Here is a 13,706-nt window from a genome sequence, read left to right as displayed (position 1 = left end):
GGGAACTCTGGGAGGCACTTTATCAAATTTTTGCCACTCGAAGGGCTCCCTAGAGGGCACTTCATCTTGTTTTCTCTACTGGAAGGGCACCCTAGAGGGCACTTTTGCTGCGTTTATTTTCTAACCCCCCCAAGTCCACCAGTGTACGTATTATATACAGATCACTTCCTTGACAGGTCACAGTCAGCAGATGGATTTAATGTCAGTTTATCTTTTGAATGCTTGCAAAAATCACGTCTTCTATCACACAGGCCTGTGCGACAGGAACTGGTGCGGTTCCTGACGGGTCGGGTCATTGGCTGAGTACGATTTATGAGGCGATATTTGTTATAGAAGCTAAAAGTAATATTTCAGGCAATATCGCAATATTCACCCGTGGTGAGGGAACAAATTCTTATTTACAGTTGCAGTCAGTGGAGGGGACACCAGGGAGCTACCCTTTTCAACCTCTATTTTGTACAGTTGGACACTGGAGCGTCTGAGGATTAAGTATGTGCTAGATGGGGAGGAAGGCAAGAGCATTTCCCTGTCGACTTGTACTCCGCATGACCGGTTATCTCGCTTACAGTACAGCCAGAGGACATTCAAGTTAGTAGATAAATCACACCGGCCACATTTATGCTGTCTCATCTGTGTCTGAGTCTAAGCTACATTTTCCAGTTGAAGGCAGTAAAATGCTCCTTCCTCTTACTGAGATACTTCTGGTCTTAGTCTGCAGTGCATTTATGTTAATATATCAGGGGCTTTACATTAGTGGAAATTTACGTCTTCACTGTGATTCCAGCAGCAGCAACAGAGGCTTGCTTTGTGTTCGCAAACCCACAGCTGGGTACTTGGGAAGAAACAGACAAAGAAAATCAACAACATCAAAAACACACTAATAATAAGAAATTATTTAGCAAATTATGATATAGCATGCTACTTGAAAGGGTTTGATTGGTGCTGTTTATCATTATCAAACACATGCAGGAAGGTGTTTTTAGTTTCATTTTCTGTCATATTCAGTGGAATATCCAGCCTGTATGGGAAGCATACGTTGGATGACTCAGCATGGGATTCTGGGAACTAACTTGAGATCATGTTTCCGGCTCAATAGTCTTTTCCCGCGGGACCTGGCTTAGCAACACTTTTCAGGAATACCACCTCAACCTTCATTACTGTTACTTGTATGATCTCAGACTGTAAAATCAATATTGGAAACAAACAAACACAAAGGAAAAATCTATAAGGTTCTGAAGCCTTACAAAGATAAACTCAGAGCTTCTTCCGTTCACAGTAAATATAATGATTTGTGCACTCATAGAGTGTTTCTTTGAGCCTTTCTAAACCAAATAGCTCCTCAAATGTTTATCTTACGCAATCAAAAGCACTCATTACTTCATGTAAGCCTGCACTGCAGATGACGAATCGCACCCGCCGAAAACAAGATTTCAAAAGGATCAAAGAATAATGATTTGGGGGGAAAACAGTGACATGAATAATGAGTAGGGCCCCTGTTTGACTGGAGTGTTGCCTGCAGATGGTGGGCTTTTGTTTCTTTAAAAGGGGGAGCAGTTATTTTCTTGTATCAGACATGAAGGTCAATTTAGGTCCCTATCTTTGGAAAGCTATCCAAACTTTATTTTTGTTAAAGAGACACGATCCAAAATGGACCCAAGGATAATGAGATCTGATCTGAAATGTGGTTGATCTGATTAGACCCCATTTACACTTATCAAGTGTCTCAATCCAGATTAGTTTTAATACACGTTTCTTTGCACTTGTCCACATGATATACTGTTTGTGTCTCCATTAGCAAGATCACAAATCTGATTGCAATCTGTCTTGGTTTTCCCAGGCAACATGCAAATCTGCACAGCAAGTAGTGTGAATGCTCCTGAAGCTGTTTAGTATCGACTAAAAAATTTAAATGAGGACTAAATCGTTACTTCAGCAGTTAAGTTACGCAACATATCCTCATACAACAGTTCGTATGAGATCTTATGAAAAGTTATTCCTCATCTTTCGTGCGTTTACCTACGAATGTTGAGCAACGTGTCAATTTCCGCTCGTAACATGCATACAGTCTTTTAAAAAATAAACCTCCGTCTTCACAGCAAACAACTTGGTTCGGTTTAAGCAACAAAACTACTTAGTTAGGTTTAGGAAAACATCGTGGTTTGGGTTCAAATAACTACGGAAGTGGCGTAACTTAAGTACGGAAGTTATGTGACAACTAAATCAACGCTGACTTCTGGTTTCACACGGGGTACGAACACCGGTCTCCTGGGTGAAAGTCTGATGTTTTTGACCCAACCATCCACCCTGACCTCCTCCCTATGCAGCATTTGAAGCTCTTTATGCTTCCTGGTTCACAGCTACGTGGATTACTTACAAATTGATTTTGTGGGATATATACAAATTACAGAATTACAGAACACAAACATGGATAACTGATGTACAAGCGAGACAAAGGTTTTCACGGCTGTTACTGACACCGCTCCATCACCCATACACAGTGCTCTTTCATCCACACGTCGTCCTGTAGTTGAACCGATCATGCGTCAGATAAATGCTACAGCAGCTTCTTATGCCTTCTGTATTGTGTGTGTGTGTGTGTGTGTTGATACGCTTTTTAATTTAATGAGACCGACAGATCAAATAGCTATCCAAGATGCATGAAGCCTAAAGAGACAGCACACCAACACTGCAGCGGCACGATGTTCCTCTAATTAACATGCAGCCACAAAAGGTCATAAAGAGAAGCAATACATGTGATTTTCCATGCACATCACAGTTCACAGTCTCTGTTTTGCCTCAAAGAACACATTTTCCTTTGGTGATCATTGTGACATGTGATCAGAGTTGATAGCGAGTCTGCTCGTGTATTAGATGAACGACACCCACGCAGATTTGAAACATGGCAGGGGTTTAGTAGTAAAATTGTGTTTTGTTCTTTATTCAATCTCTTTTCCCTGTATGCTTTCATCTGATTTGCTTTCCCTCGTGGTTTTCCCTTTATCTAGTCAACCTCAGTCCGCTCTATAGTTCGCTGCCTCACAAATGCCTCTCTCTCTCTCTCACACTCTGCCTCTCTCAGTTTAGGTTGTTTTAGCCATTAGCTGACACGCTGATACCATCTCAGACACCTGTTCTCTCCTTCCAATGCTGTTTCTCCTCATTCTCTCTCTGCCTCTCTCTACCTCCTTTCCTCTCTCGCTGCCTCCTCTCCTCCTCCTCCTCCCTCTTATCTGTTCGACAGGTCTGGAGAGAACAAATTAGACCTGCTAAATTAAGCCACACACACAGCTCCAGTGTAGCTGAAGGGAAGCTGTGTGAGTGTGTGAAAGATGGAAAGATACAAACACACACTCAAACACAGGAGCTCTTTGGAAAATGGGTAAATCGGATCAAATGAGATAAACCTCAGGAGTTGGATTCTGTTTTAAATGTACGGAGGTGTGATGATTTGACCAGAGGAGGAATAACAAAGGGTGAGGAGGGAGGGAAGACGGAGAGAAGCAGTGAGAGTTACTATATATACTTTTACTTTGTCGTCATCATGTTGGGTTGAACGTGGTGACATTGCTCGCTACAGTAGTATTTTGGATCGAGGTTGTTAAGGGCTCATCTGGCTTTATACACTGTGTGCCATGTCTGTGGGTTGCCGTAGCAACCTAGGATACATGGATTTGTCTTGATGTGGAGCTTTGAGGTCATCTGAAATTCTGTGATTGTCTTGCTTTTATTTGCATTTAATAGAGACTTTAATCGGTGTCTGGACATCAGAATAAACTATGGTGATTTTTAACCATTATTTTCTGTTTTGTGTGACTTAAAATGCTTCACATGTATACCTATATACATATGGAAAAAAAACGTGATCTATATCTACTTTCCTGTACCTTTAATATTCCTCCAACTTTACCAGCTTTAGCTTTAGCTTACACATTAATGCATCAATAATAATAATACCATAAAATAATACTGCATATATACTCTCACAGTGGCCATTCTGCATCATCAGTACTTTAACTTTTGCTGATAATATACTTCTGTACCTTAAGTTTAACTTAAGCTTTTACTTATAATTGAGCATTGTGACATTGTTACTTTTACTTAAAGGGTAGGTCATACCAAGTATTGTCAACTTGGTTAGGTTTAGGCAACAAAACTATTTGGTTAGGTTTAGGAAAAGATTGTGGTTTGGGTTAAAATAACTACAGAGGTGGAGTAACTTAAGTACGGAAGTTACGTGACAAATAAATCAACGTTGACTTCTGGTTTCACACGGGGTACAAACACCGTTCTCCTATGCAGCGTTTGTCGCTCTGTATACTTCCTGGTTCACGATTACGTGGCTTACTTACAAATTGATTTTGTGGGATATATATGAATTGCAGTGCATCACTTTTCGTAGGTATAGCTATGAACAGTGTATGAGAACAGCCTGAGTTGAAGCCTAGTCTGACTCATCGGATGTAGACTGTGGGTATCTACCATTGGCCGCCTATTTCACGCGGCGTTCTCTTCCCGTTCTGCTATCTGCTATATTGTAATGGCACTGTCGCTGCATCCAGTGCTTAGCGCCGACCAAACACCATTGGAATTGGTTTAAAGAAATACAAATAAGCCAGAGCGTTTTTTTCCCCTTTACCAGAATGGTAATGGGTGTAGCCAGACCTTTCTTTAGCGCTGACACAGTGCTGTGGAGATAGGCATGATTAAAGCCCTAAAGGAGCTTATTCCTCTGTGATATTGTTGCTCAAAAACTTGTAAAAAACACATCAGGGACACAACTGCACTGCGCGATGTTACTTCATTACGATGAACATGGGCACAGCTTATTTTCATACATCACCTGCTGCCATTAATAAATGTGTATTGATCCGCATCTAAAAATAGTCTTCAACAAATGCACTATTTACTCCCAGCTGTTTTAGGAAATGACTGAGGCCTTTAAAAAACATTATTTATTTTTACATCTTTAGTAGAAACCAATGAGCTTTGGACTGGCAGGGTAGGGAAGTTGACTAACAAAATATTAGTTGGTCTTCTCATAGGATTTGTTGACAATAATAAACACATAAAATAATGACAGCCTTATCCTTAAAGTAAATAATCTTAGTGCTTCTTAGATTTTTGGGTGATGAAAAGAGTTTCTGCTGGGGATATGTACAGGTTTCATGAGAGCTGTTATCACAGGAGCTATAATGTCAAACTGAAAAACACAGTATCTCTCTCTCTTCGTCTTGCCCTTTACTCCATCTGTGCTCATACCACTTTTTTTTCTGCTTTATTTTCTCTCAGATAATAAGCGATGCCGCCAGTTCAGCCCCGCCTGTAATGCTGTGTCTCTTCTCCTCTCTCTCCTCTCTCTGTACTCATAAAAGAGGAAGCCAGGGAACATTACAACAGCTGCTCTTTCTCTTCCCCTCTTCCTTCTGATTAGAGGGCGGGATCGGCGGCATCTTCAAATCAGAGTCTCTCTCTCTCTTCTTTCTTCTCCCTGACAAAATGACAAAGCTAATCTCCTTATCCGTTAGTTTGACAGCCTTTAAGAGAACACTTTCTCATCCTCCTGCCCTCTCTCCCCCTATCCCTATACACCTCTCCTCTACTGTCGAGTGAAGGTGTGAGGAAAGAACAGTTGGCTAATACATTTTGGCATTTTACTGACAGCGTTGCCAGATCCTCCCTCTCTTCCTTCCTCCTTCCTCTCTCCCCCTATCTTCCCATCTCTTATTTTTATTATGGAGGTAAAAGAGTGAAAGAAGCATTTTACCTGGAGCACTGCAGTGGTACTTTGGGTTGAACCCAATGTGACGAAAATATAAAATATAAAAACTTTAAGCGGTGTCTCAAAACATAGCTCATGATTCATCGTCAGCTCTGTCTGTGTGTGTGTGTGTTTGTGTTTTACAGTGTGTGTGTCTGTCTGAGTGAATGTGCATGTCTCACCAGCAGTGAGTAGTAGATTTTGAATCCCGGCTTTGCAACAAAGTAATCGTCAGACTTGAAGGTGACTCTGAGCATGTTGGTTTTGGAGTTGAGACTGGGCGGCGCCTTCTGCCCACACCAGCGACCCCAAATTATAGTGCTGGTCTCTGATTGGTCCTCCACTTCAACAAAGTCATACCTGGAGCGAGAAAGAGAGAGAGAGTGATGGAGAGGTAGATTAATGTGTGGGAGGGAAGAGGGAAAGATGGAGAATGGAAATTATACATGTCAAGAAAATATAAAAGGTGAGACTTTGAAACTGAAAAAATTGGAAGATAGACCATTTAGGAAAAGCAGTGGGCTACTAAACTTGCTACTAAAACCAAATTGTAAAATAGTCACAGTTTACAGACAACTTTGACATACCGTATTTGCCATACGACATAGAGTTCCTTGCAATGAAGGATTATTGCCCTCATTTTATGCTTTCTTTCAGTTTTATGTCCAATTAAGGCAGTAGGCCTCGTTTGGGAAATACACCAATACACTTTCTTGCTGAGAGTTAAATGTGAAGATCGCCGCTCTTTGTATTTTCTCGTTCATGATTACATGAATTACACGCAAATTGATTTTGTGGGAAATACACAAATTACAGTGCATTACTTTTTGTAGGTATAACTACCAACGGTGCATGAGACCAGCCTGATCAGTGAGCTTTAAACGTGCTGGTAGGAGGATTTTGTCACCTTTGGATGGAGCCAGGCTAGTGGTTTCTGGTGGTTCCAGCTTCATTGTACGGATTTAAATATGATAGTGGTATCGATCTTCAAAAAATAAGACCCAATTTGTAATAAACTAACTTTCCTTCGAAGTCATTTTGTACATTTAGTTCCTTCAGACAGTTTAGGTTGATGTTAGCTCTCGTGATCAAAACAGTGGTGGGACAAATTTACAATGTATTCTCAAATCACTGCGCCACCCTGCCAAACTACAAGGCTAAAACACACAGACATTTTGCAGGAAAAGTTTTTGGATAACTTTGCAACAATCAATGCCCAGACAATTAGTGAGTCCATCTATCAAACACACACACACACATACAGTCAATGTGACAAACAAGATTTGAGAAACCGGTCAAAGCTACTCTCTCCCTCTTCCCATACCTTTCCAAATCTCTCCTCCCCCTGCTGCTCCCTATTGTCTTTTCAGCAAAGTGCTTACAAAGACGGCTGAGTTGCATATGGGGATTAAAAAGTCTATTTCCTCCCCTCAACCTTCAAGGACAAACTTCTTATACTTCTTGCCAAGAAAGCAAACTTTAACAATCCATCTCTGTTAGAGTGATTCCCACCCCCTTCACCTTCGTATATTCTTCACATCCTTTCAATCACAGCTTATTATCGGTGTGCTAATGTGCATGAACAAATCATTTTCACACATTTTACTATTGCTGTTGTACGTCCTTTCAACTTGGGACTTCTGCTCCATAAACTTTTACTCTCCTCTCGGTCCCTTACAAACTGTCCTCTCCATCATGTCTTCACTCGCACTCTGGTTCTTTAATCACCTGACTTTTCTCCTTTACAGCTGCTTGTAATTCATCAATACTTCCTCCTCTTTGTGCTCTCTACCTTCATCCTTCTTTCCTCCATTCAGGCATTGTCCCTCTCTCCTTTTGTCGCTGCTCTAATCCCCTCTTCTCCGCTCTCCATCTTTCTGAATCTCATGTTTTTACCTGCACACTCCGTTCTCAGCCTCCTCCAGGCCGAAGTGTCCGTCGAACTCCAGGTGTATGCGGCTCCCTGGTGGCGACAGCAGTTTCCATGACAACAGCAGATTGCGGGGGTAAGCGTTGGGGTAGCGTGGGCTGTGGATGGCTCCACCCACTGGCGTTACTGTGGTGTTTTCCTCTTTGCGGTACAAGTCTGTGGTGAGGCGATTGCTGTCTGTTAGTGGTTACAACTAATCAGTTAGTTGGTCCAGTTTTAAATAAACACAAAATGCAAATCTACATGCAAAAACAATAAATAGACTTTTATGAAACAGAGAGACAGAAGCATAAAAACTTTGAAAATACAAATACAAAGGTGACATTTCAGTCTAATGATAACATGACCTATCAAAGGTACTTCAATTCCAGCACTTATAAAGCTTTTAGCCTAATGTAAAAAGACACAGTTATATATTCTCCAGATAGTTTTTGGAAATGTGCTGATTCACTTTCTTGCCAAGTATTAGATTAGAGGTTGATATAACTCTCATATCTGTCCTTTCATAATGAACTTACAGCCAGCAGCAGGTGAGCTTAGCTTGGGGCCTGGAAACGACTAACCTGGTTCTGTCTGAAGGTAAAACAACCTAAAACTGCAGTTTTTACACTTTGTTTTTTGTACGGATTAGACAAACAAGATATAATGCTGGTAGGCACATTCTTTTCAAACTACAGACAGAGCTAGGCGAGCTGTTTCCCCCGTTTCCAGTCTTTATGCTAAGCTAAGATGCATTCTGGTGGTAGCTTCATATTCACAGACAGATATATCGTGATATCGATATTCTCATCTAACTCTTGGCAAGAAGGTGAATGAGCTTATTTCCCAAAGTGATGAGCTATTCCTTTAAGTGTGTCATTTCTAGCGTGGTTTGTAGAGTTTGTAGTGTGAAAAGAAAACCGCAATAACACGACTCACCTCCATCATGATTCTATATAATATTAAAGAATGCTTGATTATGGATCTGCTGAACGTTGTGTTTTTGAGGATGTTTATTGACCTGTTTGTGTATCTGTTCTTGTTTCAAAGTGTGTGTCTGACCTTTTCACACCCATTCAATTTTAATATTTCTTGTGTTCAAGAGGAAAATTGGGCCTGATGGTCGTTATAGAGAAAAGGTCAAGGGGTCAGCAAAAATATTCAGATTCATTCTCAGACGGTCATGGACCAACATGCTGGTCTAAAGGAAATTAGGGATTCACCAAAACCATCAGGAGTAATTCTTTGGTGACCAAGAATCACATCCTGTTTTATATAGCAGCTCTTGAGAACAACACATAGACAAACTGACATCACTACTGCCGGTCTGGGCTTACAAACAGTTATTCTTGTCAACACAGGGAATAAAGTGTGCAGGGCATGAACTGTATATAACACTTGGCACATAAAACGTGTTGTCCTTTGTTAAAGTATGCTTCGAAGTGTGTGTACAGTAAATAACAGAGTCTGTCTTTACTGTAAAGTTCATTGCACTGCTGAACCAAAACAGCAAAACACTGCATCTTTACTGTTTCTGTGCTCTGTATACTTTACTTTGTATAGCTCATCACAAACCCACGCAAACACACACACGCTATTCTGTAAATGAGATAACCTACCTACCTAAAAATAGGTAACTATTATCTGTCATGGGCTCTGCTTATTAGCGTCATTGCTTTACTGCCTACTTCTACAAACTGTAATGGTTTTTAAAGTCGTGTTATTAGTATAATAATTGCTCATCGGTACTGATGAACATCATAGTCGCACCCACCCTGATTAATCAATTTGATCATAAATCAAATTTTTATATCGCACAACAAAACGTATTAATTTTTTTTCATCATTTTATTGCTGACTTTCTGAAAATTAGAAACACACACTCAGAGAGTAAGGTCAGGCTGTGTGCTGAAGTGGGCTGACAGGGCTGTATTTTCTGAGCAGTGTGTGGTTTTTTGCGAGAGCAAGCTGAATGCATAATCAAGCCACCGCAGCCTGCCCCCCTGGGAGATGATGATGAAGCTTTGGCCCTTTCCTCCACCTCTTCACTGCAAACTTCCCTTAATTCCTCCTCCTCCTCCTGTCCTAACCCATCCTCCCCTCTCTCTCCCTCCTTCTTCTTCTTTGCTTCAGTCAGTAATTCTGTCTCATCGCTCATTCTTCAGGACTCACACCCTCGGCTAATTCTGGCTCCAGCAATTAACACTGTCCCTGAGTGTGTGTGTGTGTGTGTGTGTGTGTGTACTTTAAGTTATGAGCATTTATGCTTGTGTGGATGTGTCAACGTGTGTGTGTGTGTGTGTGTGTGTGTGTTGGTGCAGAGTTAGTTTGTAAAGGAATTCTTCCACTCTGCTGATCAGAGGCCTGAAGACTGCGAAGGTCCATTCAGTCATAAAAGTGCTTATGTGTCAGGAACTTTCACCCACTAAGGCCACTGGGGAACAGAGCTGTGTGTCTGTTTGTGTGTTCCTCAGTATTTGCATAATGTATGTTCACGAGGAAATTTGTGTCCATGTGTATGTGACCATTATCGTTTCTTTGTGTATGGAGTGTTTTTTTTTATAACGAGTACATAATTTGTCTCAAGCCAACATTGTACGTGTGTGTTCACGACTGACATTTACATTTGTGCACATAAAGGAAAATCCATAGCACCACTTTGCAAAGCATTCATTATAGCTGCAGTGGGTAGAAACGGAGCAAATTAAAAAAAGTTATTTTCATAAAACGGTCACTAGTAGTGCATGAGACAGATAATCTTTAAAAAAAATCATGTTCCTCTGTGTCCTCCGGTGCTCCTAACGGCAGTTGTGATCAGTTGAGGAAATACCAAGCACCGCCCACCAGCCGGAGCACAGCCAATAGGAACGCTCTCTCTCTGAAATAACCTGTGATTGGCCAAAGTCTCCCGTCACTGGCTAGATTTGAGCCATGATGAGGTGCAGAAATCTAGTTTTCTCTCAGAACACTTGAATTACAATATGCTGAAAGGTTATAATGGAATGTTTTCCCAATGATGCCAAAAATAATCTGCCTACTGAAACTTTAAGTGGTCTTATTAATCTGTCTCATGGAACAGATGCACTTATATTCAAAGATAGATAGATCTTACTGACTTCCACATACATGGATCTGACATGTCTACATTTTTTTTACACTCTATTGACTCTACTTTCATCATACACACTTAGTTAAAATAACACCCACAGGCAGCCACTGAAATAACATCACATATGTATATACATTGTGAATTTGTGAACTATATAACAATTGTTCAAGCCCCCGAGTTTTGCTATTACTGCATGCTTCGGTGAGTACAAGCTCATTGCCTACTGTAGCACAGACCTATAGGTTGAGATATGCCTGGTACCTCATCAAAAAAAAAAACTACAAGCAGTAGTTGTTGGCAGTGTTGCTCCCTGGGAAATATCATCAACCTCTGCCTTTCCTCAGCAATGCAAAGATCCTTGCTGTCAGATAAACCATCAACCATCATGTATATCAAAGGAGACATGACTGTCTTCAACCTTCTCTAGGCCTATGCCCCTTTTACATTTCGCTTCTAGTGTGAATTTGCTGCAAGTGTCACATCTATTAATCCGGCTTTGTTTCTTCTGAACTCTGTTGCCCTTTTCCACAATATTGCAGCCTGTCTTGCCTGGCTGGAGAGGTTAGTAAGCGAGCTAATGAGTTTCTTTCTATCCACTAAAAGGTCATATGATATCTTATTGCTTGTGAAGCTTGCATGATATTTAGAATTGTACTTCTATTGCTGTAAAAAAAGTGTTTCCTGTTTTTCTGCTCTAGTATTATTAACCTCTACAATAACTGCAGCAAAAGGACAACACACAGATTTCTGTTTGTTTTTGTAGTTTGTACATTTGTCCCATGTATTGTGTTTAGCAGGGACTAAGAGAGCTCCATCTTCCAATTGACATGTGGAAGCCAGCACTGGCCTAGCAATGAGCCAGGACGCTCATCAGATTTAATTTGGTTTGATCTATTTATGTTTGTCCATGCTTTTGCATATTCTATTGTCTTGTCCTGGACACTGAAACTTGTATTTATCCAGCTGGGTAAGAGACACATCCAACGTCTCTTGCATTTGTTTGTCCTGGCGAAGTTTTGTGGCTAAATCTTTCCAAAATGTTCTGGCTGTGGTTGCTGATTGATTCATGCAAATTCATGCAAGTGATACAATGATGAGAAAAGATGTTTCAATTAAATATCCAGTACAGAGATTTGACGGTGCTGGAAACTGGCAGCTACATCCTGTCTGCCTGCTTTGCAAATGAGCGTAAGAATTTGATTTTGGGTAAAAGGCTGAAATGGAATCAGTGCCGAGCAGAATCCTGAATGCAACACATACGCTGGGGGCTCGGTGGCATATGCAGTGCAGCCCGGATATACTAGGACAGAAAAACGTTTTTGTTTCAGCTCTGTACTACACCACATTGGACTTGACATGAGGATTTCACATCTTTTTTGGGGGTAAATGTGCAGGAATCATAGACTTTCTTTACATAGTCCCAAATATTTAGCACAATACAGCAGGAAGGTTGTCCTTAAAGAGTCACTCTGTATTTTTCAACCTATTCTCCCATGTTTTTTGTGTCTGTCCTGTATTGATGGAAAGCACTGTAGACGGAAGCTGCTCACGAGTTGCATTGTAATCCTATTGGGGCAAGCTGGCACCATCATTTACATCCACTAAAAGTGCTTGTTTTTGGCATGACAGGTTCTGATTGTTATTATAAGTATCTGACATTATGGAAAGAGTCTTGCTCTGACGTGTTGCCGGAAGACAACGGTGGAATAGTGTAAAACATCCACGGTGGAAACGCGAGTGCCAGCCGGTCAGAGTTTGTTGCGTTGGAGTACAGTACATTTCTCTGTAGGGTCTTTTCCATAATGTTGTCAGACACTTATAGTAACAATCTGAGCCATTTAGTGGCAAAAAACAGCACTTTTAGTGTACGTAACATTACATTGACACTGCTCACTTGCCCTCGCAGCTTGTTTTTGCGGCTGCAGGTTACAGCGTTCTCCCTCAATACTGGACCAATGGGAAAATAGGGTCCAGGTTGAAAAATACCGAAGTTATCTTTTAACATACAGTTCAGGCAAGTCAACCACAATTATGGGTAAATGGTGAGCTGTACCTAACTGGTCATTTCAGTCACCTCCATGTGTGTTTCACACAGATGTCTGCAGTCCAGGCCTGGCCATGCATCACCAGGGAAGATACCATGTGTTTGCTATTGTCTGTGGATCATAGACTTCAAACAATCACTGACTGAGAAGAACTGCAAAATATTAAATGTAGTAACTTTATTTACATTAAATTTAATGTGTCCAATTTATTGTATTTCCCTAAAATGAGGGGACTTTGTATTAAAAAGGTCTATGAATGCTATACTTGTTTATCTGATGTGGGCGTGAACACCATCAAGTCAGCAAAGTCAGCACTTCAACCTCACAGCCAGTCTCGTAGTGTCACATCCAATTTACTGAGTACAGGGCCAATACAAAAAAAAAAGAAAAAAGAATGTGTCACTGTCCAAACTATATCATCGCAGGAAGGGCACGGGATGAATGAAATAATATGAAATTATGAGAGGCTGTTATTACTGGGCCTAACCATGCATGCAAAGACATGTTCTTCCAGTAAATTGCTTCCAAATATGGTACTAAATGAAGTTTAATTTGTGTCTCTCACTTGCCCAATCTCTTCTTCTCTCTCTGTTCATCTCTCGTGTTGTCAGTTACACATAAAATGTTATTAACATTAAATTAAACATTAAATAGTAACTATCACGGCTGCTCTGAGGCCTGCTGTGGCATGGGAAATGCACAAAAAATGCTGAAGCTTACTTAAAGCATTTTTCAAGGTTAATTGCTGTTTTATTATGTATTTCTTGGGTCTTTTATTAAACAGTTGCAACCATAATAGCATTTGCTTGGATAGAAAAATATGTTGCAAGTGGGAATTCAAGTTTTTAGTGGGTTGTAATAGTCGGAAATCCTGGAGAAGAGGCG

The 13,706-nt window shown here is 40.7% G+C and overlaps 1 protein-coding gene across 2 annotated transcripts in view; it reads right to left on the bottom strand.

Moving 5' to 3' along the window:
• The window catches only part of pdgfd (platelet derived growth factor d), a 59,960-nt gene that overhangs the window by 21,141 nt on the left and 25,113 nt on the right, over window positions 1-13,706 (bottom strand). Inside the window, exons 2-3 of one of the 2 annotated variants that reach the window (XM_037776182.1) lie at window positions 7,655-7,865; window positions 5,941-6,118 (exon numbers count right to left, since the gene is read on the bottom strand). In XM_037776182.1, coding sequence (XP_037632110.1) covers window positions 5,941-6,118; window positions 7,655-7,865 — 389 coding nt within the window. The remainder of the gene's footprint in view (window positions 1-5,940; window positions 6,119-7,654; window positions 7,866-13,706) is intronic. The other variant, XM_037776183.1, reaches the window with a different exon arrangement.

The sequence above is a fragment of the Sebastes umbrosus genome, chromosome 7 (assembly GCF_015220745.1).
Source record: "Sebastes umbrosus isolate fSebUmb1 chromosome 7, fSebUmb1.pri, whole genome shotgun sequence".
Taxonomy (NCBI): domain Eukaryota; kingdom Metazoa; phylum Chordata; class Actinopteri; order Perciformes; family Sebastidae; genus Sebastes; species Sebastes umbrosus.
Note: the sequence above shows the minus strand (reverse complement) of the source record. Positions and strands in the feature narration are given on the sequence as shown.